Raw genomic sequence first — 27,235 nt, 5'->3', positions numbered from 1 at the left:
GCTCAGTGGTAAAGAATCTGCCTGCCAATGCAGGAGGTGTGAAGTTCCCCTGGAAAAGGGAACGGCAGGCCACTCCAGTATCCTTGCCTGGAGAATTCCATGGACAGAGAAGCCTGGAGGGCTTCATGGGGTCACACAGAGTCAGACACAACTGAGCGACTAAATAACAACAGGTGGTCTTCCTACTGCACAGTCATATTAATCCATCAAGGATCCACGTTCTTGACAGCATGCGGCACCAGGAGGGACACACAAGACGTGGCCCCAGTTCTTGGGTAGCTTCATTTTTAGATCAGCTGCAGGATTTCTCAGTAAATGCTGGCTTTGCTAATAGCAGACACAAAGCCACAAAGCCCAATGAGGTTTTATCAGATATTTTATTTGAAATGTAACCTGGCAATTTTACGAACATTGCAGGACGGTGCTTTTGAGTCCTCTCTGATTTGACTGTATCTCTCTGCATTCTTCAGTGGGGGTTGGTCTTAAGGGGCGGAGTAATTTTTTGTTTTCAAGAGGCAATGTGACAAAAGTCATTGTGTATGTGTGTAGAGATGGCATTATGGCCTGAGTCACCTTTTTGAAAAGGAAGTGGAGCCTGGCTGGGAAGGCAGAATAACACCCCAGAAAGTAACAAATTACTTCTTTTGCAAGATACAGCAATAGCATCCTCCAGGTCCTTTCTGTACTGGCCATGGGCTCTGGTCTGCACTGTGCTGCCGAAGCAGAAGTCTTTCAAGGAAGCCCGACACAGGGGAAGCAGAGTCTTTCCTCTCCAGGCAGTACTAGAAACGCCCTACCGTCTGCCCATTCCCAAGAGTCTACCAACCACAGATCAAGTGGAGGGACCTAGGACCCTCCCTCCTGACATGGCTGACTAAGCCAAGATGAGCACCTGACCCAAGGGCAGGGAGTCCAAGGGCAGGCTGGAGACTTCTGTGGCCTGGTATAGAAAGAGGAAGGGAAGCCCCCGGGGCAGTGGTAAAGAATCCACCTGTAGATGCAGGAGATGCAAGAGATGGGGGTTCGATCCTTGGGATTGAGATCACCTGGAGTAGGAAATGGCAACCCACTCTAATATTGTTGCCTGGAGAACCCCACGGACAGAGGAGCTTGGTGGGCTACAGTCCGTGGGGTTGCAGAGTCGGATGCAGCTGAGCACACACACACACATAGCAAGAGAAGGGCCAGATTCCCCACCTTAGAATCTGAACCAGCTGGTGTCACGGCACACACAAACTTAAGGGAGTCAGGAGATACAGAATAGGTAAAAGAACAGGCTAAATGGAAGCAATAGATGGGAGGCAGGAGCTAAGTCATCAAGTGGCCACGCGCTTCCGCAGCATGGCCTCAGTTCCCTCTCCAGTTGGCCTGCACCTTTCCTGACCGCTGCCGATCTGACACCTCTGTGTGCCAGGCTCTGTGCCAAGTACTTTCACAGTTTCCCCCCAAACCCTGACACATCCAAGACCTAGCATCATTCTATGTTACAGATAGGAAAACTAGACTCACGATGATTAAATTGTTATGTCACTTCTTACGACATCAGGACTCGCTAGGTCTGGACCAAACCCACGCCCTACACCACTAAGCTGCACTAACCCACAAGACATGTCTTTGTGAGGCCCGAGCACTCCCTGCCCCCATCTCCCGCCCATGTGCCCCACCTGGAGGATCTTCCGCTTATAAGAGTCTGACACTTCCCAAGTCAAAGAATGTCGTCTGTGTAAAACCCTGTGAGAAGACTGCTTCCTTTGTAGGGTGAAGAGAGCAGGGTCAAAGGTTTCCACCAAGAGCAGAGAACACGGCACTGATGGTAAGAGTTCCTGGTCTGGGAAAGCATTCTGGGAGAATCTCACTTTTCCTCCCTGCTTCTCAGTGGTCCTCAGGCAGCTGAGGAGGATGCTTTTTATTGTCTAAGAAGCTACAGTGTGGGATATAGGGTAGGGGCGGGGGGTGGGGGGAGCGGGGAGCCAGTGTGTTCTGCTCCTCCTCCAAAGGACATGTGAGCGGAAATGTGGGTTCTCCATCCCATTTGGAATGCACAAATATAAAGGGACTCGGGTTCTCTCTTATCAACCAGACTTTCTAAGACTGAGACAGTAAACATTTATTACTCCCGGGTAAGCTCTAGAGTCTGGTTCTGGCTGAGATAGCCATGGATACCCAAATATTTTAAAATGCTCCACAAAGAAGCCCAGCGGAGTCCCCCAATGGGAAGTCTGCAGGCTATTATTAATGGTGAGGGAAGTTCTGTAAAGCACTGCTAGGAAGCTATATAAAGCAGCCAGAACCCGGCCAGGGCATTCTAGTAACAAACACCCAGCAAGAAAGATCAGAGTCATCTTCTTTCACTTTCCAGACGATCAACTCCATTTAGGTTCACATGGGGGGCGGAACCAGAGGTTCATCTTACGGTGATAACAAAAATCTAGTAAGGAAGCAAAGCGTGAATCTGGTTACAGTCAACAGCTGGGTCCACCCCCCCGGAGATGGTGCCTGTTGATGTGTGACAGTACACACTTCCCGGCCAGAGGGCAGACTGATGGAGCACACGTTTCTCAGTCTTCCTTCCTACTGAGCCCAGTCGGGATGACCAATCCTCAGATTCTGTTAAAGGTATGGTTTGTCTCAGAAGCCCCTGCTGAGCCAAGTTTCTCCACACACTGGAACCTCTCTGTTGGACTTATCTTTCCCAATGGTCTTTTTTTTTTTTTTCACTTATCCACTTTTGCATCTCAAGCAAACAAATTCTAATTTAGACCCGGACTGGATTTCTACATGGTGAGAAGACTGTGGAGGGAAAGGAGACCAGAAGGTACAGTGGCTGCACCCTGGTCTGTTTGATGGTTGACAGTTGGATAACCTCCACTTCTATCTTTCTGGCTGGACCCTGCCATTCCCTTTCACTCAGCTTCATGGCTCTTGCCTCGTGGGTATGTGAACTCTTCACTTCTTGCCAAACTGTGGCTAGAGTTCCTTGCAACAGGGACTGTGGGACCTCTCTGCAGTATTTCAATCCCCAGGTCTCTTTCATTAATAAGCTCTGTGTCCTCAGGAAACCTTCGAGTAAAAGGATTCTCCAGGTCATTTTACCCATCACCGCATCTAGTGCAGGGAGGGGTGCCTTCTCCGGCAAACCCTGGAGAACGTGCAAGTCCGTTTCTTCAGAAGGGAGCTCACCACGGGGGACAGCATTGTGACTCTTCTTTTTCGTTAGGGACACGCAAACCAGAGCTGATCTCAGTCTTGAGTTCCTGGTGGGGAGGTGGCTACCCGTGAAGCTGGAACTCAGACTGAGATCCCCAGGGCTCCCCGTTTCCATGGTAGTGGATCCAGATTCTAGCTAGAAAACTCTTCAATCCAGTATGTCAAAGTTCTGTTCATCATCTCTCGTGGTGTGTTCCATACCCTTGCCTTCAAACTGTAAGTAATGACAGGGGACTAGGTCTCACACACATTTCTTAGGGCTCCTGTGACGCGTGGTGTTGTGAATGTCACAGAGCAGATATTTTATACCTGTGATTATCCAGAAAGCAGCATGTTCAGGAAGCACCCTCCCGGGAGCAAAGCTGGGCTGACACTTTTTCCTAGTGCAGTCACACATAACGAGGCAGGGTGAAGTGTGCGCTGGGTGACGACGGGGAAAACGGGTCCTTCCCTTATCATTTCGTCAAGAGAGTGCCTTGCCTAAATGCTCAAAGACCTCGTCCCAGTCACCATAGGGAGGTTCCGGGGAAACAGGAGAGCACCAGAGGTACAAACAACTTTTCTGCTCAGGACCTGGGGCTTCTGCGCGCTTCTCTTCTATCCCAGTCTCCAACCAAGTCAACAACAAATCAAACTGATTTCAGGCAAGTTTCAGCAAGAACATCTCTGCCTTGATTTTGCTGTCTTGTTTTGCTTTCCTTGGATAACAACCAGAGATAGATAGGATTTTGGCAGAAGGAATGTACCACAATATATATATTTTTTAATCCTAAAGGTTCACTTTTTCCCTTTCACCAGCCTTGCATTGCAGATGAAAATGTGAGATCTGTAAAGGGAAAGTGGCCAGACTGCAAAGTCGCTTAGGAACAGGACCAGGCTCAGATGCTTCCTGGTGACTGACCGACCCTTACAAAGGTACACATGGTGGCAAATCTCCCCAGAAGCAAAGCCAGCGGAAGAGGCTGCCCTTGCCCCGTCTGGTGCTTAGCTCTCAGGGGTCTATGAAGCCCCTCAATCTGTCCATCACCGGGGGCGGGGGGGTTGAGCCGGCTCAAGAAAGCTGCATTGTAACTGTCATCTCACCACTGAGGAAGCAAAAGCTGAGAGGCCTTGGGCACTTTCCAGGACTCTGTAATGCTTCTAGAAGGTGCTGTAGCCTTTTCCGTTGATGATTGTCAGAATATCAGACACCAGGAATGGAAAAGCCAGCCTACTGGCTTGGAAATGATAGGAAGAATATGGCATATAGTGGCTCTCGGGAACATGGTTCAGGCACAAACTCTAGGCTGTTCTGTCACTTCTCTGGGATCTCTAGCTTTTAAAGCTGGGGCTGCATATCCTGCCTCCAAGTTCTTAACTAGGACCTTGGCAAAGCTTTCCAGTAGCTTAAATGGCAGTAAAAGCCTGGATGCTTCAAATTAAGCTAATGAAAGAACTGTTCTCCTTAAGAAGCTTTTAACATCAAGATTTTTGCTCACTCAATATTAAACAAAATATATTAGAATGATTACTCCGGGAGACCTAGGAAGGCAGTCTTGAGTCATCATTTCGGGCGGGGCAGGACACTGGAGCTCTGCTAGGGGAGCAGGAGCAGGGGGAGGGCTTGGGTACTGGCTTCCAGCAGCCATCACACGACCAAGGAAGTGAGCAAGGTTAGGGCAAACATTCTCTGCCTCACGGTGGGCTTCAGAGCTTGGAGGCTCTTCCATGCACCTGACTCTACATAGAGCTCAACCACTCTCAACTTATTAACCTGTGATGGATCATGAGAGGCTGAACCTTGCTTTCCAACCTCTGCGACATTCTTCTAACTTCTGCTTCGGTCATATTTTTTTTTGAAAAGATGGGGAAGCTGGGCTTTCTTCCAGGTCTTCCTGGGTTTCGCAACGTGGTGCTCTTGTGAAGTTCCGAAACTCACACACGGCTCTTGTCAAGTGTTCAGGACCCCACATTCCTCGACGTGCCAAGCAGTCCTTACCGCGGGGTGAGAGGTGGCGGGGCTTTCCTCTTTCCCCTACCCTGCCCACACAGACAACCCTGAAAGGAGACAGCTTTACAAAACCGCGCCCCCACTGCCTTCCCCATACCACTGATTGGCCTCCAGACCTTCGGGGTTCACGCCCAGGCCCGAGGCTTCCAGCCCGGGTAGGAGGGGCCCAGGGGGGTCCGGCGGCGGTCCAGAGGGGTCCCGGTCTCCGCCGCAGCCGCCCCCGTGGCCCGCGCGCAGGTGGTCTTTGAGCGTCTGCTTGTAGCGGAAGCTGCGGCCGCACTGGGCGCAGGGGTAGGGCCGCTCGCCAGTGTGGATGCGCTGGTGTTTCATCAGGTGGTGCTTGCGGATGAAGCTCTTGCCGCAGTGCGTGCAGCTGAACGGCCGCTCGCCTGTGTGCAGCCGCCGGTGGTTGAGCAGGTGCTCCTTGCGCATGAAGCTCTTGCTGCAGTCGGTGCAGGGGTAGGGACGCTCGCCCGTGTGGATCATCTGGTGGCGGATGAGGGCCGAGTGGCCGTTGAAGTCAATGCCACACTGCGGGCAGGAGAAGGGCCGCTCCTGAGCGTGGCCGCGCTGGTGCAGCAGCAGGCTGATCTTCAGGCTGAAGCTGCGGCCGCACTGCGCGCAGCGGAAAGGCCGCTCGCTGGCGTGCGCTCGCCGGTGGCTGGCCAGGCGTGCCTGATCAGCGAAGCGCTTGGGGCAGTCGGGGCAGGGGAAGGGGCGCTCGGCGCTGTTGTGGACCCGAAGGTGGTAGGTGAGTCGGGACGGGTGCGTGAAGGTCCTGGCGCAGTGCGGGCAGGTGGGGGGTGTCTCGCGGGCGGGGGCTGGGGGGCCGCCGTCAGCTGGCGTGGGCAAGTGCTTGGGGCACTGGGCGCAGGGGGCGGCGTGCTCGCCCGGGGGGCCGCACTGGTGGGTCAGCAGGAGGTCCTGGCTGAGGCTCTTGCCGCAGTGGTGGCAGGAGAACACCGGCTCCCCGGCTGGGGGCGGCAGCGGTAGGTGCCCAGCTGCGTGAAGGTCACTTGTCCCTCCGAGGCCTCAGCCAGGTCGGCGGCTGGACGACCAAACGGCGCCAAGGGTGCAGACTGCGGGCTCTTGAAGGCCATGTCTGGGAACGGCTCCTTAGCTGCGGCTGCTGGTGAAGAGAAGGCGACGGGCACCTCGGGGCACAGGGAGGCTCTGGCGAGGCCTTCGGCCTTGATGACCAGCTCTTCGTCTGCAAGAAAGGGCTCAGGGTCACCCCCGGCCACCCCCCAGGCTCCCCGCAGCTCTCCCGGGTCCCTGCCTGGCGCAAAGCAGGAAGTCAGCAGAGGGCTGAGAAAACCACCAGGGTGTCTGCAGGGCTCGTGGTCCATCACCGGAGAGTTCGCTACCGAGCCTCTGCGGTGCTTCCGTTTGGACAGGAAGGGCCCTAGCATCCGTCTTTCCAGCGACTTTCACTGTTTCATTCCTGGCACGCATACTCTGAGGTGTTCTCTGTTGCCTGTTGTGACCAGGCCTAAACTCATCTGTTCTATCTAATCCTGTTCCTCCTTACTCTGTCAGATGAACCCCTCAATATAGTTCTCTGTCCTTTTGTCTTTTGGAAAATACAGTACACATTTCTGCTCCTGTATCTTTGCTCACCCTGCCCTCCCTTTTGTAGAATGCACCCCTCTCTTCCCAGCTTCCTGGGTTACACCCAAACACTTGGTACCGGTTTTCTAAGGCCAGTTCCAGCTTCACGTCCTTCTCAGGCTTTATCTAAATACCTAAAGGATAACTGATGGAATGTCCTCCAGACTCCTTATTTCTTGTGTATAAGTTAAGTCATCCATCCCACTCACCCTTGATGTTCAATAATAGGCATGCCTAGTACTGAAATGTGTCCCTCCAACAAAACTTCTGGAAGAGCAGAAACTCTTTTTTCTTTTAATTTTTATTTTCCAGAGTCTAAGCACAGAGTACAAAAGATAAATAGGTTGCATTCAGTTGCATGAACTATTGTGTCTCCTCTGCCCTTGAGATTCTCTTCTGTTCAGATGGCAAAATACAGATGGCACTAAGTGTCTTAGAAGACAGGTGCTTTCTCCTGTCATGGTTTTGTCCTTAGGGAGAGCTCCTCACTAACACTAACACCCTCATTGGTGCCTTGGCTTGTCTCCCCCACCCCCATCCCACTTCGGCCCTTTCTACGTGACCCTCCAATGTTCTGCCCTTCTCTCCCCTCATACTTTTCATCCGTGTGCACTTCTTTTCCTTCCTCTGACAATTCTAATTTGTCTTCACATTTAAGAGTGTGTTTTCTCACTTAAAATTTATCTTAGTTGGATTTTAGTTTCATTTCTTACTTGAACAAGCCTCCCCCCGCCCACTTTTCTCATTCCTCACCCACTTCCTTGCTTCCACAACCCCACTTCCTCTGCGGTTTCTACTCAGTGGTCTGACATACCCTGAGCCTGGGTGGCTCGGTACTCACCAGCATAGGTACCTTTGCACATGTCACTCTCCTTGGGCTCCTGCGGGGCACCAACCTGGGTCTCTTCCTCTTGTTTAATCCAAGACAGAATATCTGATGTTGAAATGCCAGGCTCTGTTTGGGGGGTGGGGCGGAGAGAAACGTCTTCAGGGCTTGACTCAGAAAGTGGAAATAATCATGCTGGTGTGCTGAATACTACATTTTGCCCCAATATTTATCTCTAATTAACTATAACAACAAAACAAAATCAGGCTTAAAAAAACAAAAACACATGTAACATCCAGAGAACCAATTCAAAATGAAACCAAATGTATGAATCTTTCCATGATAGACTCACCTTGATTCACTATTTTTGGTGGTGAAAAGTGAAAGTGATAGTCGCTCAGTCGTGTCCGACTCTTTGCGACCCCATGGACTGTGGCCTGCCAGGCTCCTCTGTCCATGGGATTCTCCAGGCAGGAATACTGGAGTGGGTTGCCATGCCCTTCTCCATGGGACCTTCCCGACCCTTCAAAACAAATCAAAATTTTTATTTTGGAGATCCTGAAATCACCTAGAAGCATGAGTACCTTTCATTTCATCAACACACTTACTTTCAGAGTGTTTTCATATTTTTCTCTCACAGCATTTTTATGAGATAAGGAAGCAGAGGATCTCCTCTCCATTTAAGTTAGAGGGGGCCCACAGAGGTTAAGTAAATTTCCAGTAAGGAAACATTTACAGTAAAACACTATATTATCAAAGGTTTACTTTAAAATACAGAAACAACAACAACCAAACAAACAAGACTGACCAAAAACTTTTTAAGAATGTTAATTTAAAAACAAATATATTATCAGAATTACAAAATCAGGTTTAAGCACAGATCTGATTGCTCAGAAACATTTTTCAGGTTCCCAATGTCACATTCTTTTCAAGACAACATATTACTTTTGCTTATTAATGACACAGGTTTTTGTTTCCTAAACCCTGAGAGTAGGGAGAATAGTATTTCCAAGTTCCTCAGGCCTTGGGGATTCTTTTGGAAAATAAAAAAGAACAGCCTCTAAAGATTTTGCACATAACATGCCTCATTTGTTCAGCACAGAAACAGCTGTGCTTGCTATTCCAGCCAAGGTCTATATAGCCTTTTTTGGCCTAAAAGAACAAGCTGGCACATTGACAGGGTCCAGAGAGTAAATTCAAGCTCTCTATATTATTTATCAAAAAAACCTTGTATACAGGTTATGGTTTTATTCCTAGTGAATGAACAGAACTCACTGTTATTGCTCAATGCCTTTTAAATTTTAGAGACTGCTGGGATCTAAAGGTATACACAAAGCAGAAATAAGAGGTTGGACAAGGCCCAACAGACTGTCAGGTTATGCAGACAGACAGGAGAATACAGGGTTCTGTACACATTGTGGGCTGCCTTTCCCACTTCCTACTTTGAGCTACAAGGCTGAAGTGTACTAACTACAGTCCAACCTTATCTTCCTCCAAGACTTTATAAATATTATACATATGTTTATATATATTATAAACATATATATATAATATATATGTTAACTGCTTCATTCATCAGTCTTCTAAATGACGAGTTGGTGCTCTAGAACCTCCAAATGTGATTCAAGTTGTTTTGACTATTTTTTCTCTAGTTTATCATTATGAACTCATAGAATGTTATATATTTGGTGAGTTTCAATCAATTGCAGTCATTATTCTTTTCTGAAACCATTTTTAAAATTGAGTATGATTAATTTACAATGTTGTGTTAGCTTCAGGTATACAGCAAAGTGATTCAGTTATACACACACACACATATATATATATATATATGTATTTTTTGTCAGATTCTTTTCCATTATTGGTTAATACAAGATACTGAATATAGTTTCCTGCATTATACAGTGGGTCCTTGTTGTTTATCTATTTTATATATAGTAGTATGTATATGTTAATCCCAACTCATTTATTTCCTTCTCCCCACCCCCCACTAATTCCTTTGGTAACCTTAAATTTGTTTTCTGTGTCTGTGAATCTGTTTCTGTTCCAGAAGTAAGTTCAAGTCATTATTCTTTTTGATGCTCAAATTGTCCCTTTTTGGCTAGGGGGAGCCCCTTCAGATCAGTTCTATGTCTTTTCACATCATCAAATATCTAGTTTCATCCATTTCTGGTATAACAAACTAGACCAGATTCATCTGATATGTTTTCCGCTCCAAGCACACAATCAATAATCTGAGAAATGGAATTTAGAGACCATAATCTGGATGATAAGGACACTAACTGTTAATAGGTTGTCACTGCTTCTAGGTCTTTTCAATAGACAGAGCTATAAAATACCATTTAGAAAAACCAAATATAATGAATGTACATTAATATTTATGACCATATTTAAAACTACAGTGTTTAACTGCTTTAATACTTATATCTGTTCTCTCTTATCCTAGGAATCTTGGTTCCTAATAACACTGCACAATGTTTGCTTTATCTGAATGTACATTTCAAAACTATACCAGTATTATTAACAAAAATATGGACTCGATGTTTTGTGGTATACAGTTTAGTTTTTTCAGCATGTGTTTGATTTTATATCTTATTTTTCTATGTAAAATATTTACAAGGCTCCAAAATTAAAAGTATAAAATACATTCAAAGAGATCTAGCTTCCATCTCTAGTCTCTTTCCTTGTGTAGGTAGCCATCCTCCTTGGCTTTTGTTTTAATCTTCCATACATCTTCATTTTTTCCCTCTTTAAGAGGCATACTACACCAACTGTCCTGGACCTTCCTTTTTTACTTCACAATATATTCTGGGATGCGTGTCTCCAGCATTATACAGAGACCCTCCTCATTCCTCTCTGTAGCTGCACCACTGTGCATTCAGCATCTCCCCCGGATGGGCATGTGGATTCTTTCCAGTCGTTTGTTACAGTATTAGTCAGTAGCCAACCATAAAAGCTGAGGAGGACTGAAACACCAAGGCAGTTCTCTAGAAATGGGGTGGCTATTGTTCCCGTCACTGGTTCAGTGTGCCTTCACTGAAGCTGGGGAACCCCGGGAAAGTAACCCAGGGTCTTCTTGAATACTGATGCTAAAATGAGTTCCTCCCATCATTTAACTAACTAGATTAGTGCAACGATGTATTTATTTTATTAAATAACTGGGTCTTAGCACTGCTGTCACTGGGCGTAGGGAACATGGCTGTGTCTACTACACTCGGTGGGAGTGGTGGGAGTGCAGGGCTGAGCACCTTTAGAAGTGAGATGAAAGGAGCAGGAGAACTGGAGAGGTCAGGGGGCCTCGTGCAGTCACCTACCTGGTGACAGAAGGGCAACTGCTGGCCCAGTCACAAGGGGACCTGGAGTACACCCTCACAGGCCTGGGGGGCCCGAACAGTGGACACTTAAAGAGACACAGAAGAGTCAAATCACTGGTTCATGCAAGCAGCAGGCTTTGGGGAAAGCTAGAGAAGAGAGAAACTGAAAATACTGATCAGGTAAGAGGAAATCAAGAAATGCTGAGGTTTTAGGTTCGAGAGGTGGTTAAAATAGAAAGGCAGATCACAAGAAAATATAAAATTAATTGTCTACACTGGTTGAATGTTATCATGTGTGCTTTAAGCAGGTAGGGCCCAAGCTGTCTGAGAAGGAGCTGGAGCCTTGAGGTTCTGGGATGTGTACAAAGGTGTTATGAACTGAGTGAGTTAGAACTGATGCTGAGCTATGAATTCTTAAGCAGACAATGAAAATGCCTGGTACACGAAACTACCGTTGGTAAAGATACAAAACTCTTTTTGCAACTTTCATGAAGCAGATCTGGAACTGTAACACAGCAGGTGACTATGTTGTGTATTTGTGTACTAAGCTAAGTTTTATTTCCCGGGTAATTCTTGTCTGCATCTAGGCTAAACAAAAATAAAGATTTACCATATTGGGATGTCTTAGTCACTGATTTTGTCTAGGAAAAGATGGTCTTGCTGGACAAGAGTGACCAGTGACAAAGGAGATAAGGGCCATGGACCCTAATCAATGAGCAAAGAAGTCTCCTCAGGACCGCAAGTTTGGGAATGAATTTACTTTACTTTTCTAGAATGTTGGCTCAGGTCCATGGCTTCCAAACTAGAAGACGGGCTAGATAATGGGCTTTTGATTGTTATTCTGTTTGAACTTCTTGGTTAAGGCTTTTCTCCAAAGAATTCTAAAATACTGGAGTTCAATATTACAACTATCAGTGACCAAATAATGGCCACACACACACAGAGAGCTGGTCTGCATTTTGGCCCTAGTAATGAAGAAGAATTTCAGAAAATCTCAGGTTTATATTTTTCTGCATTCTCTCATTCATTACTATTTTCTACTAATTGGAAGCAATTTTATCCAAGATATGAGGCACCAATGACTGCTCCCTGGAAGGAATAATAATTTCTTCATCAGATTCAGATAATGGTGACTAAGACAGAATATAAAATGAATTCCAAGATATTTGGACATAAAAAGAAGGGGTGCCACACGGTATCCTTACTATCCCCAAATCTATTCTACCTGTATATATTTTTACTTAATTATAATGCACAGTTCTTTCTAAAGCTCTAAAATGGAGTAAGATAATAAATTATGGGCTTATAAGAAATAAAGATAAAATCCAAACATATTTTAGAAAATTGTTTCTAAAAATACATCAATATTTTAATATAAACATACGCCTAACAAATTACAAAGTATGTTAAAGTTAATTTTGAAGGGCCTCCCTGGTGGATCAGTGGTAAAGAATCCAGCTACCAATGAAGGAGAAAGAGGTTCGATCCTTGATCTGGGAGAATCCCACACGCTGAGGAGCAACTAATCCGCTGTGCCACAACTACTGATCCTGTGCTCTAGGGCCCGGGAGCTGCCATTACTGAAGCCCGAGTGCCCTAGAGCCTGTGCTCTGCAACCAGAGAAGCCACGGCAGTAAGAAACCCTCAAACCACAGCTAGAGAGCAGCCCTCGTTGGCTGCAACTAGAGAAGAGCCGGCACAGCAACAAAGACCCAGCACCGCCAAAAATCTATAGATAAATAAAATTAAAAAAAATTTTTTTAACTTTAAAAAGATGATGATGTTAAAGAAGAGGACAGCTGCTTGCTCAAAAATGAGAAGTTTTTCTTCTTTTCTTTTCCTATTAGAACAAGATGGGGAAAATGATATAAACAGAGTGAAGAATAATCAATGAAAAAAATATTTGATTAGTCCTGTTTCTGAAGTGGCCCAGCATTAGTATCCACCTGGCATCCACGAGGACAGTCTGTTAGGCACCTTGACGACCAGACACTTAACACTATTCTCCACTGAAAGGAATCAGGACGTTTTTAATGGGTTAGGAGAAGGAAAATCTAAAGTAGCCCCATGTCAACACAGCAGGCCTGAGACTGCCTGTCCTTCGAAGGCCTGCTCCCAAGGTTGGCCCTTGGCTGACCAGTAGTTCCATGTACTGATCTCAAGCTCTCCTCAATGTTAAGAGTGCCTCACTGGGTCTCAGCTGTTTCTACATTGTGGTTTATGCTGAAGATCCACTCCCCTTCTGGGAGTCTGGAATCTTGGTACATGCCAGACAGAGGGGGCCTATGGGACCAGCCTTGGGTGCTGAGTCTCTGGAGAGCCTCTCTGGGAGACGACACTCCATGTCTTTTGCCACAACTTGTTGTTGGAGAAATTAAGTGTGGTCTATGAGGCTCTACTGAAAGGGGACCCTGAAGCTGGCCCCCAGTTCCCTCCAGACTGCATCCTGAGCACCTTTGATCTTTGCTGATTTTGTTTTGTGTCCTTTTGCTGTAATAAATCTCAGCCCTAAGCATGGCTATATGCTGGGGCCTGTGTTCTCCCAGCGAATTACTTGAGTGTATAAGTCTTGGAAACTCCAACACAGTCTGGAACTTTTTTTTTTTTTTTTATGAAAACAAGTACTGAGGCAGTACTGAAAGGACATAGGAGATGGTTTAAAAGTCAGTTGTTGACAATTTGAGCAACCAAAAGAAAACAATTGAATTAAATGAATAAAAAGTCATGAAAATATAATTAAACCTAAAAGGGGGAAAATATTAAGGGTTCTAAAGGTTAGACATGCATGATTTTTTTTTATGCTATATATTAATCAGTCTAAATTCTATGACTCCTATCTTTAAGTTCAGGTAAAAAACTAGGCTGGTAATTACCAATGCAAACTAAAATTCTAAAGACTAAAACCAGAGTATTAAATAAATTCAATGCTTACACTGTTAATTTTAAGTAAAAGTACATTAAAGCATAAAAGGTGACTACCCAAAAATGGAGTCTTGAAAACCAAGGTAAAAACAAATTGACAAAAAGGCAGCTAAATGAAACTTTCAGGTATCATCACAAAACCAAATTACACCATTTCCATTCATCCCCAAACAATAAAATGACATACTCATTTTCTCTCACTGAGGTCTATGTCAGGTATTTTTCTGCAATCAAATAACCCATCTTTACTTGTGATATGATTTTAGACTCATTATTTATATCCAAGGTATAGAGATTAATAAAATTCAACCTGTTACACTGCCTAAATATAATCACCTACACATTCTTAAAAACAATGTGTGGCAGACATACATTCCTCAAAATTCAGAGAAAGTTCACTTGAGATTTGAGAATTTCATTGTATATAAAATGTGTATCACAAAATATATAAACAAATATTGAACTCTGCTGCTACTGCTAAGTCGCTTCAGTCGGGTCCGACTCTGTGCGACCCCATAGACGGCAGCCCACCAGACTCTCCTGTCTCTGGGATTCTCCAGGCAAGAACACTGGAATGGGTTGCCATTTCCTTCTCCAATGCAGGAAAGTGAAAAAATAAAGTGAAGTCACCCAGTCGTGTCCGACTCCTAGCAACCCCACGGACTGCAGCCCACCAGGCCCCTCGGTCCATGGGATTTTCCAGGCAAGAGTACTGGAGTGGGGTGCCATTGCCTTCTCCATTGAACTCTAGGTTAATGATATCCATCCTGAACTAGTTAGGAGGAAATGTCTTGCTATCTGCACTGATTTTGAAATACACAGAAAATAGGATGTGTTGATGGATGGCAGAGGGATGCAGAGATGGACACACGTGTAATAAGGAAGCAGAATAAAATGTCAGTGATAGAATCTAAGTGCTTGGTCTCTCAGTGTTTGTTGCAAAATCATTTCAACTTTTCTGACTGAAAATTTCATAGTAAAATGCTAGAAAAAAATACCAGTGCATGGAATAGGGGTGGGCTGTCAGAGATATTCATCTCACAGAGATGTCTGGAGGATGAAATTTCTATCTAGCAAACAAAATCTATATGAAATTTTTCTGGTAACAGGTGGGACTTGAGAGAAATAACAACTGTACTTGGGCTAGCAGTCTTCCCCCCATAATATCAAATAGCTGCCAACCAAAAAAAAAAAAAACTAGGGGGAGTTAATTAGTGATAACTGGCTCCCAAACTGGGCAAAAATCCACTTCACCCAGGTGGACATCATCAGGTCTGCCCTTTTTGTGCATCCCTGAGGGACCATGCAGACTCCCAGCCCCTCAACACTTCTGAACAGCTGGACACATGCTCCCTCAATACTCTCAGGCATGTGCTACTGATGGGTTACGGCTTTGGACAAGGTGATTTCCAGGGCCTGCTGACCCATTCACAGTCTCCTTGCTTTAGGACCGAGAGCCTCCAGAAGCCCCTGCTTACCTTTGCTCCGAGCTATCACCTCTGACCAGGAAAGGGAGACAAAGAGTGGATATCTCTCCTCCACTCACCTTCGCTGGGGTCCGTGGGAATCCCACTCTCCTCTGGCCCAGTCTGGTCCTCTGTATTGCGGTCTCCTTCTGGCTGAATCTGAGATAAGACATCGGGTTGATTCATGGCATAATCTACGAGAGGAAAATGGGAAAGAGGGTATGACAAGTGATCAGTGAGGATGACAACTAATGGCCATCGAAGCTGAATGGAAGGCTGTGAGGCCCACAGTCCCAGGGAATTTCTTTGAGTCTATCACTTGGGTCCCCAAGGCCTGGTCTGGTACGTCTGTGGCCTGTTAGGAACCAGGCCACACAGCAGGAGGTGAGCAGCTGGTGAGCCAGTGAGGTTTCATATGCTGCTCCCCATCACTCATATTATCACCTGAAACATGAGCCCCAACCCCATCCGTGTAAAAATTGTCTCCTTCCACGAAACCGGTTCCTGTTGTCAAAAAGGTTGGGGACAGCTGGTCTAGACCGCTCTCCCCATCCATTCACCTCCAACCATGGACGGTGTCTATTGGGAAACCAGTGGGAGGAGAGGTGATGTGTGGGAAAGGCTTGTGTGCTCCTTGAGCACCGACTGCTGCCTCCACGGAGTGAGAGCGCATGCGCCTCAGTGAGCAGAGGCGAGGCCCGTGGACTGCCACCTCCATGGACTAAGAGTGCATGTGCCTCAGCAAGGAGAGAGAGGCCCACCAACTGCCACCTCCATGAAGTAAGAGCAGGGCGCTTCAGCAACGAGAGGCGAGGCCCACCGACTGCCGCCTCCATGGACTAAGAGTGCATGTGCCTCAGCGAGGACAGGTGAGGCCCATGGACTGCTGCCTCCATGAAGTAAGAGCGAGGGCGCCTCAGCAAGGAGACGTGAGGCCATAAATAGGAAGGACACCATGGAGATCACTGCAGCTGGCACACCCACAACCTTGAACTTCACCCTCTGTCCCCTGACTTGGCAGAAGGAGAAACTGTGACTTCCTATTTAGCAAGGGTGAATTGGACATCTTTGGCTTGGAACCAGAAATGCATGAGGACAGAGGGAAATGAAGACACTGGAGGAAAAGGGATTGCTCTGAGACTGCTCGGAGATGCTGTCCCCTCATTCAAACCGTGCCAACTTAGCCTCACCCATGGAGATGAGAGACTCATAGTTTCCCTTCATGATATTCTTGTAAAGTTCCTTTTGCCATTCTTCTAATTTTTCCCATTCTGGAGTGGAAAAGTAGATGGAGATATCATCGAATGTCACAGGCACCTGCAATTATGACACACTGGGGTTAGCTCCTCTCACCGCATTCAATCACTCTACTACAAACACATCTCTACTACATGCCTGCGTGCATGCTAAATGGTTTCAGTCGTGCCCGACTCTGTGCACCCCTAGGGCTGTAGCCAGGCAGCCAGGCTCCTCTGTCCGTGGGATTCTCCAGGCAAGAATACTGGAATGGGTTGCCATTTCCTTCTCCAACTATATATATACGTCTACTAGTTACAAAAAACCTATGTGAGATGCCAAAAGGATACAGGCAAGACTTAAGACCCAGATCTAACTTCTAAGAGTTGATGATGTTTTCACTGTGACAAACCTTAAGGCTGTGAGTTTTAGTCATCAATAGAGAGAGGTACAAATGCAAAGCAGTGTTTAATTCACAGAACAGAGCCTATAGTGAATATCCATGAAGTACGAGGCTTATCTTAAGCAGCAAGATTATAAATATACAGTTTCAGTCTAAAAGAAGTACACGACTATATTCAGCTTAATGACCTGGACAACAGATTTTGGAAACAGCTATAAAGAGGCTGGACTAAGTCTAGAAAAGGTGGGACTTTGGTCAGTCCTAATAGGTAGGTTATAAACAGGCCTAATGGGAATGGGAAAAACACTTAAGCATGGAAAATTAGAGAATGCATTCAGAGAACAATTATGGATTCTGCCTAGCTAGAGTCAAGTTGCATGAAGGGAATGGTCATAAGGAACCCCACCTTCCAGCATAATGCTGTCTAAAGCTAGGAACTTATCCGTAGGCAAATGGATATGTCTTTCTGTAGAGAAACCCAAGGGGGGCCTGGGGTATTAAGGTACCAGGTGTGGGCACTGTCACCTAGGGGAAAGCTTCTCTACTTCTGCCATCATCATAACGGCTCATTCTTCCTTCGCCCACTTGAGAGCTTTCCACAGTTTTATTCTTAAGTATGAGTTAACTTTTAAGTATCAGTGACCACTGAGAAATCCTACAGCATGATCAAGAAAGACTAAAATGAAAAGAGGGGGAGGATGAGTGTGGAAAAAATAGAAATACCTAGGCAACAGAATCTTTATAAAAACCTTACTAGTAATAACATAAGGATTTGAGAGAGATTAAATCCATAAAATAAAAACAGGATACTATGGAAAAAGGAAAGAGAATGAGAAAGACTCCTGGTAATTTGATACATATGTGTGTGTGTGTGTGTGTGTTTTTTTTCTCCCCAAATTAAAAAATTCAATAAAAAGATACTCATCTTCATAAACTTCAATATCCTTTAAAATACAAAGGTCTATACAATTCTGTGAGGCAGTTACATTTTCTAATTGCTTCATCTGTGTCATCAACCATAAATTTTGTTCCTTAGGAGCTACTAGCATCATAAACTACTCATTTCACATCCTGCTCAGCATCTAGAATCAAGCTGAGGGCAAATGTAGATGAACTCAATAGTCAAGTTTTATCTAACCTCACTACACAAAAGATTAGTGAAGGTTTACAACAGAAACACATATGATAAAACGATGACCAAAATGAAGAATCAGGATGGGTTTCTGGTTCAAGATGGTGAACTTAACACACATGTACTTCCTTTCCCACCCAAGTTCCGTTGAAATGACAGTAAGTCAGACCAGGAGCGACTAAATATTAGTAACAGTACCAAGAACGAGAAGGAGAGGGTATGCCCCAATCAGAATTTCTGACAAGCTTCTCCTGAGACCTAGAGGACGCGCCAGTGCTGGGGCCTGGGTACAAGGAAACGGCGTCTCTGACAACGCACAGGGACTGCAGCGAGGAATGCAGAGAACTGCAAGCTCAAAGCTGGCAGAGACGCCGAGTAGGAGTAACAGTGGTTAGAAACTGCAGTCTGAAGGTCTATCTTTGGAACAGCAGGGCCCCCTCTCTTGTCCTCATCAGCCCTGGTAAAGAAGCATTTACCCCAAAGCCGAAACCCAGACTTCATCTCTAAAGAAATCTAAAAACCTGTCTGGAGACAGTACCCATACTGGCCCATCCTACCCCATCCCGGTGTGGCTGACATCTCAGAGTCCTGCCTCACTCCTGGCCTCTTGGTGACCCCCGCACTGCCTGTTTGCTCCGTGCATGGCACCCTAAAGCAAAGCCCACCTATATGGGGCATCTAAGGAGAGAGCCTCTCGTGAAAAGGAAAGATCCTTTGCTTAAAAAGACTGACACGGTGGTAGAGAAAAATGCAAGGTTCCACTAATTACCCTATTAATCAAATCCTTCGCTTATAAATAGGAACAACCAACCAAGGATTACTCAATATTAAAAAAGTAAAACTGGGACTTCCCTGGTGGTCCAGGGGCCGAGACTCCAGGCTCACAAATGCAGGGGGCCTGGGTTCGATCCCTGGTCTGGGAACTAGGTCCACATGCCACAACTAAGAGTGCGAGCCACAACTAGGACTCAGTGTAGCTAAATTAAAAAAAAAAAAAAAGTAAAACTGGACTTCCCTGGTGGAACAGTGTTAAGAATCCACCTGCCAAAGCAAGGGCCACAGGTTCAATCCCTGGTCTGGGAAGATTCCACATGTTGTGGAGCAATGAGCCCGTGTGCCACAACTACTGTAGCCTGCACGCACTGGGGCCCACAGGTCACAACTACTGAGCCCACATGCCCTAGAGCCAGCAAGTCACAACTACCGAGCCCACGTGCAGCAACTACTGGAGTCCATGTGCCTAGAACCTGTGCTCTAGAGTGCAGCCAAGAAATAAAATAAATGAATGAATGAATAAGTAAGTAAAATTAACAGCATCGAGATGAACATACACTACAAAAAAATCCTAGGTTAAAAAAATATATTTTAAAAAGCTCTAACACATATTCCCAGAGACATTCGATATTGCATCCGTTAAAAAAGAAAAATTCAGGCTGCTTTTAAAAAGGAGAAAAGTAAATATTCTTTACAATTAAATCTGTAATTGTTAAAAGTCAGAAAGGCTGGAAAGAAAACTAACAGAACTCCAGTTTAAAAGGTGAAAAATATGAAGGAAAAGTTAAAGAGACAAAGACAAGCATCCGTCATCTGTCAAACAGTAATTTCACAAAGAGAACAGAAAAACAAATGTGGACGGGGGAAACAAAAGATTGTAAAAACAGAATCACAGAATAAAATTTCCCAGAGCGGAAAATCAGTCTTCTGATTGTGAAAGGTGACACCAAGTGCCCAACATAAATTTTAAAAGACCTACATCCAAGACATAACAAGTACAAACAGAAGATAAAAGCTTCCAGATAGAGAAAAAAAAATATTTCTTACAAATGAGAATTGATTTGTTATTAAACTTTTCACCAATGGCATTTGATGTAATGAAAAAAAGGACTGGTGCCTTTAAAACAGTGAGAGAAGTAGAATATTACTCAGCCTTAAAAAGATAATTCTGACACCTGCCAGGACATGGATTAATCTTGAAGGTGTCATGCCCAGGAAAATACTCCCTCACAAGCAAACAGATACAGTATGAGCCCACCTAGATGAGGACCTGGAGCAGACAGATTCACAGAGACAGAAAGCAGGACGGGGGTCACCAGGGGCTAGGGGAGGGGGTCCTGGGAGGATCTATAGGTACATCACTAAAGTTTTTCAAAATGAAGACGTTCTGAAGATGGATGCTTGTGATAGCTGCGTAACAAGGGAAATGTACTTAATGCCACTGAACTGTCTGTTTAAAACGGTTAAAATGGTAAATGTTTTTTCTTTTACCCCCCTCCCCTAAAATGGTCAATTTTACGTCACACATATTTTACCACAATTCAAAAAATGAAAATTAAGAGACGATTTTTGAGGGAGAATTATTTTGAACTTGACATTCAAAAACAAGGGCAGAGTAGGAGGATTTTCAGCAAATCAAGGACATGAAAGTGTCCCTATGGCCCATATTTCAATCTAGTAAATCTTCTATATATTTTAATTTCATGAAGTAATCTTTGAGAGGAATCACATTATTTTATATACAAATTGGAAGTTTAAGAGGGACAGTTTAAATGTTATTCATTTACCCATGTAAGACAGTAAGTAACTTTAACTTACCTTCTCTGCTATTCTTATAGCCCAACACCAAGTTTAAATTACTCCAAAGAACTTCAGGAAGCACTCAGGTACACACACAAAATACAGAGGGGAAGGTTCTCTCTCAGATGCTGACTCTGACCTTCCCGGCCAGCTGCTCACCTGTTCCTTGACGGAGTCTCCATCTCCTCTGTGTGCTCCCCACCCCACACTCAGTCTTCTATCCCCCACTCTGCCCTGCAGCAGCTCCTGCAAGGTGCCCGGTGAAGTTGTGCTGTCAAACTACATTCACCACCCTCATCTTTCCAGACCTCTCAGCAACATATCAGCCCACACGACCACCGTCCCTTGACCCTGTGACCCACACACTCACTGGCCACCACTCCCGCCCCTGGTGCTTGGTCCTTGGACTCATTTGTCCTGCCTCTCCACGTTCTCTCCCAAGGTCATCGCTTCTGCCTTCATAACTTGCAATACAATCTGCACATCAATGATTTCCAAATATTTCTCACCTTTGAGCTTCAGAGACTGCTTAGCATCATTCCTGAACATATCCTAGGCATATCAAACCTAACGCCGCCAAAGGGGCACTAATTCCTTCCCCACCTCTGTAAACGCCAACACCATCCCCCCAGACCTCCAAGTCAAAAACCCGAGAGTCTGTGGTTAAGAGCACCTGCTCTGGAGCCAACTGTGTCACAATCTAACTCTACTATTTATATTTACTAACTGTATGAGCTTGGGCAAGTTAGGCTTCTTATGAAAGTAACCAAAGTACTTACAACAGTAAGTGCTCAGAAATTATCATGCAGTAAATTTACAATTAGTATTGTTCTTAATTTGTCATTCCCTAATTCCCATCAGTAAATCTTACTGTCAATTTCACCATCAAAACGTCCTGAATCTGCCCACTTGTCTCCCCCTGCACTGCTGTTACCCTCAGCCAAGCTGCTCTTGGCCCTCCTGCCCTGACAGCTGCCTTAGGGTTTTTCTCCCTGCTTCTGTTCTTACCCCCGTGAGCCATTTTCCAGGTAGCAGCCAAAGAGATTCTTTCAGAATATAAACCAGATACAACTCCTCCACTTAAAACCTTCCAACCTTCTCATTCTAATTCAGATAAAGACCACATTCCTCACCTTGGTCTCCAGGGCCCTACATTGGTGGTTTATAACCAGAGTCGCATGCTAGAATCGTTTATGGAGTTTTAAGATCAATGGTTAGGCCCCATCCTGAACCTGCTAAGTTAGAACATCTAGCCATGATGCCCATCAGAATTTTCAAAGTCTCCCAGATGACTCCTGTAGAACCAGGGCTGAAAAGCCCTGCCCTAACGAGTCACCCCCCGTGTCTCTGGACATGCTCTACTTGTTCACGGCACACCAGCCAGTTGGTCTTTTTCCTTCCTCTTGGCGATCCAAGTTTGTTTGTGCCTTTGGGATTTTGCACTAGGTATTCTTTCTGCCTGGAAGGTTCCTGCTCTGACCTTCTCCCACTAGGGTCCTTCCTGTCATTTACTCTTAGCCTAAATACTTTACTAGACCTTCTCTGACATCCAATCTAAAAAAGAAATCACCAGATAACACTTTTATTTTTCACTGAGGCACTTAAATGGATTTATTTTGTTTATTTGTACCGTCTTTCCCCCTAAAATTTAAGCTCCAGGGGAGCTTGCATGAATTGTTCACTGCTGTGCCTTCAGGAACTAGATACCAAGCAAACAGTACGTGTTCAAGACATACTTGTTGAATGAATGAATAAATAAACAGGCATGTTTGGAAACTAGCTGCCTCTGTCTTCCAGAGCTCAAGAATGGCGTTTATTTCCTGTTGTTTTATGGGCTATTCCCTCTGGAGAGGCTGGGCCCAAGCACTAGAGCGCACCTTGTAAAGAGTGAAGGACAGGCCCCCCGTGGATCCCAGCCCCACAGACAGCCCCCCATCTTCACACCAACCATTTGACTCTACATCTCATTCCTCTGTCCTCTTTTTTTTTTTTTTTTAAACCAGGATTCCCAACAAATTCAAATTGACTGATTTCAATGATATTTAATTTTGTTTCCAATCAAGATTGCAGCAGACAGGTTAATACAGAAAAAAACTGACTTGGGGATAATGGGTAGGAGAAAGAAAAAAAAAAAACCATCTGCCGGATAGCTTTGGGCTAAGAAGAGTCTTCCAGTTTGAAGTCTGACATTTCCCATGACCAGAACATGTAAATTGAACATGGAATGCTTCCCAGATAGACAGACACAGAGCCACTTCTGGTTCCTCCAGCCTCACTGATTGACCAAGACCACCCGTTACTAACAGTCTAAGGACGAGGGGACGACAGAGGATGAGACAGGTGGACGGCATCACAGACTCAATGGACGTGAGTTTGAGCAAGCTCCGGGAGATGGTGAAGGACAGGGAAGCCTGGCGTGCTGCAGACCATGGGGTCACAAAGAGTCGGACATGACCGAGCGACTGAACAACAGCAAGGACAAGGGGTTGCACTCCCCACGTCCAAGTGCAAGGCCTACCTTTGGAATGTCTCCTTTGATACCCGGGGGCAGCCGCAGGATCCAGAAGTTCCTGTTCCTCAGCAGGTTCTCCAAGTTCTCTAGCCGCCTCTGCAGCAGCCCGTACTCCTGCAGCAGGGTCCCCAGCACAGCCCACTTGCCCTCCAGCTGGTTTCCGAGATCCGCCACTGTCTTCTCACAGCTGGCCAGCTTCTTCTCTGCCGTCCCCGTCCGGCCCTCCAGGTGCAGCAGTCGCCGGCTGTGGACTTCCACCTTTCTCTCAATGGCCTGCACGGCCGCCACCACCGTCCACAGGGAGATGGCCGCGGTCTGCAAGTGAGCTTCATTTGCCGCTGGGGCTGCGGGAAGAGGGAGCGCCTGCAGGGAGGTAAGGCATTCGGAATCCCATTCGGAAGTCTGTGCGCAGTGGGGAGATGGGAGGAGACACTTAGTGTTAGAAGGGGCCCTAATCCAAAGCAAAATCAGATAAGCACTGCTTCCGTGGCCAGTTGCGATTACTCTAAGTACAGCTTTAGTACTGCCTGCTTAAGCCTCATCTTTGTGGAGCTCAGTGGCACCAAAAGGCAAGAGAACTCAGGGGTGGATGAGCTAAGACAGTGACCAGGTGAAACTGGATCAAGCAGTGGCCTGGGGCATTCCCTGGGGTGGAAGGCCCTGAGCCAGCCCCGTAGGGGCCAGGCTGCGGTGGCATCCTCTGCCTCCGCAAAAGCTCGAAGTGCACCAGGATCTCTCCAGGTTTCACCGAGCTCCGTGCCCTCTGATAAACCCCTTCTTTACTGACTTAATTAAGCTCCTGCCCGTCCACCACCTAGCTGACAACCACAGCCACACCATGAAATAGTAGTTGAATAAGCTACGAATGTTGCATGTGGAGAAAACACAGTGGCTCTTTTCTAATACTTGCAGGTTATAAAACCAAAGGCAGAACAGACTTGTTTAATCTGATCCACTCTGTGTTACTCCAGAGGGCAGACAGAACTAGAACCAACATAGAATTTTAGGGAAGGGAAACTGGTCTGTATAAATGAGTATGGAACTAGGTCTTTCCAAGAAAATAACAGGCTCCCCCCTCCCCCGTTCACTGAGCATACTTTGAAACATCAGTGTAGTTTTTTAAAAAAATGAAATTCCTACAACAGAGGAGGTTGGACGAGGATATCTCTGCAAAGCTTTCTGGCTATGAATTTGATAACCTGCTCTCTGGCCACAACCTCTGATCTCTCTGGCTCCCACAACCTTACTTTTCTTTCACCTGCTCTGCGATCCCATTGAACCCTTGACCCTTCCATTTGCTTCTGGTTTACCAGCCTGCTCCAGGCTTTGCTTTCTTCCTTGGCTGATCATTTCAGCTAACTTCAACCCTTCACTTCTCTGTCTTTCTGCCTCAGCGGCTCGGCTAACTTCCGGCTTTGAATCAATTGTTCTTATTCTCTGTTCCTGGAAGGAGGCTGGGAAGCCCAAGGAAATGAAGTCGCATAACAGGGTAAACTGGTGTCACCACACACCCCTGGTCTCTAAGCTCAGCAGGGACACCACACTGCCTGGTTCTTCCCCCCTCCACCATACGGGCCACTACAAGCCCCTGGCCCTCTTCAACTTGGTGTAAAGTGCTTCTCAAACTAATGAGCACATCTGGAGATCCCCTTAAAATGCAGACTCTGACTCAGTAGGTCTGGGAGGAAAACTGACAGTCTGCATTTTAAACAAGCTCCCAGGTGATGCCAACACTGCTGGTTCAGGGATTGCAGGCTGAGCAGTAAGCCTCCTGTTTGCTGCAGGCCCCTGCCTCTCAGGAGATGACATGACCACCTACTTTGAGAATTAAGAGTAATTAGACCCTGGAGAGTGGGAATGGGGGGAGTCTCTCTCAACTTTCTCTTCTTTTTCTTCACACTCCTCACTTCAAATTCATCAGTCGCTTAGTATATATGCTTTCTTTTTTCCTTCCCTCAGGAAAAAGATTCATCCTTCTCAAACCCTTGTGCTCTAAATGCCACCTCCTTCCACATTTTAAAATACATTGATCTTATCTCTTTTTTACAGTCAATATTTCAATCCCTCCTGAGTCTTCTCCATGGGATAGACCTGCACTGTTCAATATGGTAGCCACGTGTGGCTACTGAAAACCCGAAATGCCCTCATTTCAATTGAGATGTGCGGTGAGTATAAAACACACACCAGGTTTCGAAGACGTATTATGAGGAGGCAAATGTAAAACTTCATCGATAATTTTTTTAATACTAATTACATACTAAAATATTTTGTATGCACGGGGCTAAATAACATATCATGAAAGTTCATTTCATCTGTTTCTCTTTACTTCTAAAAAATGTGACCACTGGGAATTCCCAGCCGGCCTAGTGGTTTGAACTCTGCAGCTTTCACTGCAGAGGGTCTGGCAATAAATAAATAAATAAATTTAAATTACAAAGTGTGACTACTAGAAAATTTAAGGTTATCTATATGGCTTCCATTATATTTCTATTGGACAGGGCTAGCACAGACACACGATCGTCTCTACCATATTGGAAAAACAAGATCCGAAAGGGAAAAAATAGGTCCCCTCTGCTCCGTCCCCAGCCCCATCGCTGCTGCTCCCCTTTTCCTCCTCTCACTTAGCAACTCAGTAGGCCAGTCTGGCTCCTGAGCCATTACAATGGCTGAACTTGGGGTGCGCAGAGGCTTCTTAGCTGGCAAATCCTGGGCCTCCCTATCCGGTCCTGGTATTGACGCGTCCCTGGCTGGTTCTCACGAGGCTCTTGTGTGCAGGGACGGTCTTGGCCAGCGCGGCTGGCTTAGCCACGGATAGAGCCGGCTTGGCCCCGCGGCCGGCCTGCGGTAAACATCCGCTGGATGAATAAACACGCAGAAGGTAATCCCGCGCTCGGAAACCAGCACTCTGCAATCCCGACAGAGGGCCTCCTGTGTGTCCGGCATCCCCCGACACGCGCTGGCCACTGGGGATCACTGCGCTCCCGCGGTCCTTCAACACACCTAACTGTTGCCGTCACCCCGCATTTGTGGCTGCACGAGGCTCGGGGTGGGGGTGGGGGTGTGGGGGTCGGGGGCTGCAGCGAGGGTGACTCTTGTGGGGTCCGCTCCCAGGGCTGGAGAACAGCTGATGAAAACATCAAATCAAGCCACCACCCTCCCCTGCCCCCGTGTCCTGCAGCGGGGCTGCAAGCGGGGCTGGCACCAGGCGGGGGGACTGTCTCTGAACTCATTCCTCCCATTGGGGTAAGAGGCTGTCTCTGCTGCAAACCTCCAAACGGGATGGGGAGACGGGGACTCGCACGGAGGTGCGGAGACCGCAGGAAGCGGAGAGCGAGCGGTCCCAGACCCGTGCCCGGCGTCGGGGTCCCCCCCGCTCCCGGGCCCTCCCCTGCCGGCGGGACCCCGAGAGAGGCGTCTTCTGCTCAGTCGTTGGGGCTGCGCCCAACTCCGGGGCGCCGCGCCTGACAGGAGGCCGGCTCCCCGCCCTCCCCCCGCCTCCCCTTGGGTCCGGGTCTCAGAGCCCGAGGCGCCCTGACCCTCCCGGGCTCTCTGCGCTCAGCGCGGCGCGGGCCGCCCTTACCGGAGCGGGGGCCGCCTCGGCCATGGCCCCTACGCTGTCCGGCCCGGAGCCGGAGTCGCCGCCGCCGCCCCACGCAGGCCGGCCCCCCGGCCTCTCCGCAGGCGGCGCGCGCCCGGCCCTGCCTTCCCCGGCCCGGGCTTTCGCTAGCCCGTCGGGCCCGGCCTGCTCGGGACGCGGGGACGCGGTGGAGACGCGGGCGGCCGTGCGGCGGAGCTCGGGTGGCGGGCGGGTTCGGCCCCACTCGCTGGGCCCGCGGCGACCCCTCAGCTGGCGCTTTGTGGGCACCGAGCGCACCCCGGGGACCGCTCGGGCCTAGACGCGCCGCCCGCAAGCCGCGGCAGCGCGCCCCCTGCCGGCCCCGGCGGCCACTTGTGCCCCACCGGGCTTCTGCTCGGCGTCGCTCGGCTCCGCTCTGGAACCCAGGTGGTCCCGATTTCTCACGAGTCACCGGGAGTGCTCCAC

At 47.0% G+C, this 27,235-nt stretch overlaps 1 protein-coding gene across 1 annotated transcript; it reads right to left on the bottom strand.

Annotated features, from left to right (window-relative positions):
• Positions 1-358: 358 nt before the first annotated feature.
• On the bottom strand, positions 359-27,235 carry ZNF398 (zinc finger protein 398). Its single transcript, XM_070369088.1, is given in 7 exon segments — positions 359-6,189; positions 6,192-6,407; positions 7,650-7,763; positions 15,417-15,530; positions 16,527-16,653; positions 23,200-23,556; positions 26,774-27,235. Coding segments are annotated over 7 exon segments (1,881 nt in total). The 5' UTR covers positions 26,798-27,235; the 3' UTR covers positions 359-5,260.

This window comes from Bos mutus, chromosome 4, assembly GCF_027580195.1.
Source record: "Bos mutus isolate GX-2022 chromosome 4, NWIPB_WYAK_1.1, whole genome shotgun sequence".
In the NCBI taxonomy this organism is placed as follows: domain Eukaryota; kingdom Metazoa; phylum Chordata; class Mammalia; order Artiodactyla; family Bovidae; genus Bos; species Bos mutus.
Note: the sequence above shows the minus strand (reverse complement) of the source record. Positions and strands in the feature narration are given on the sequence as shown.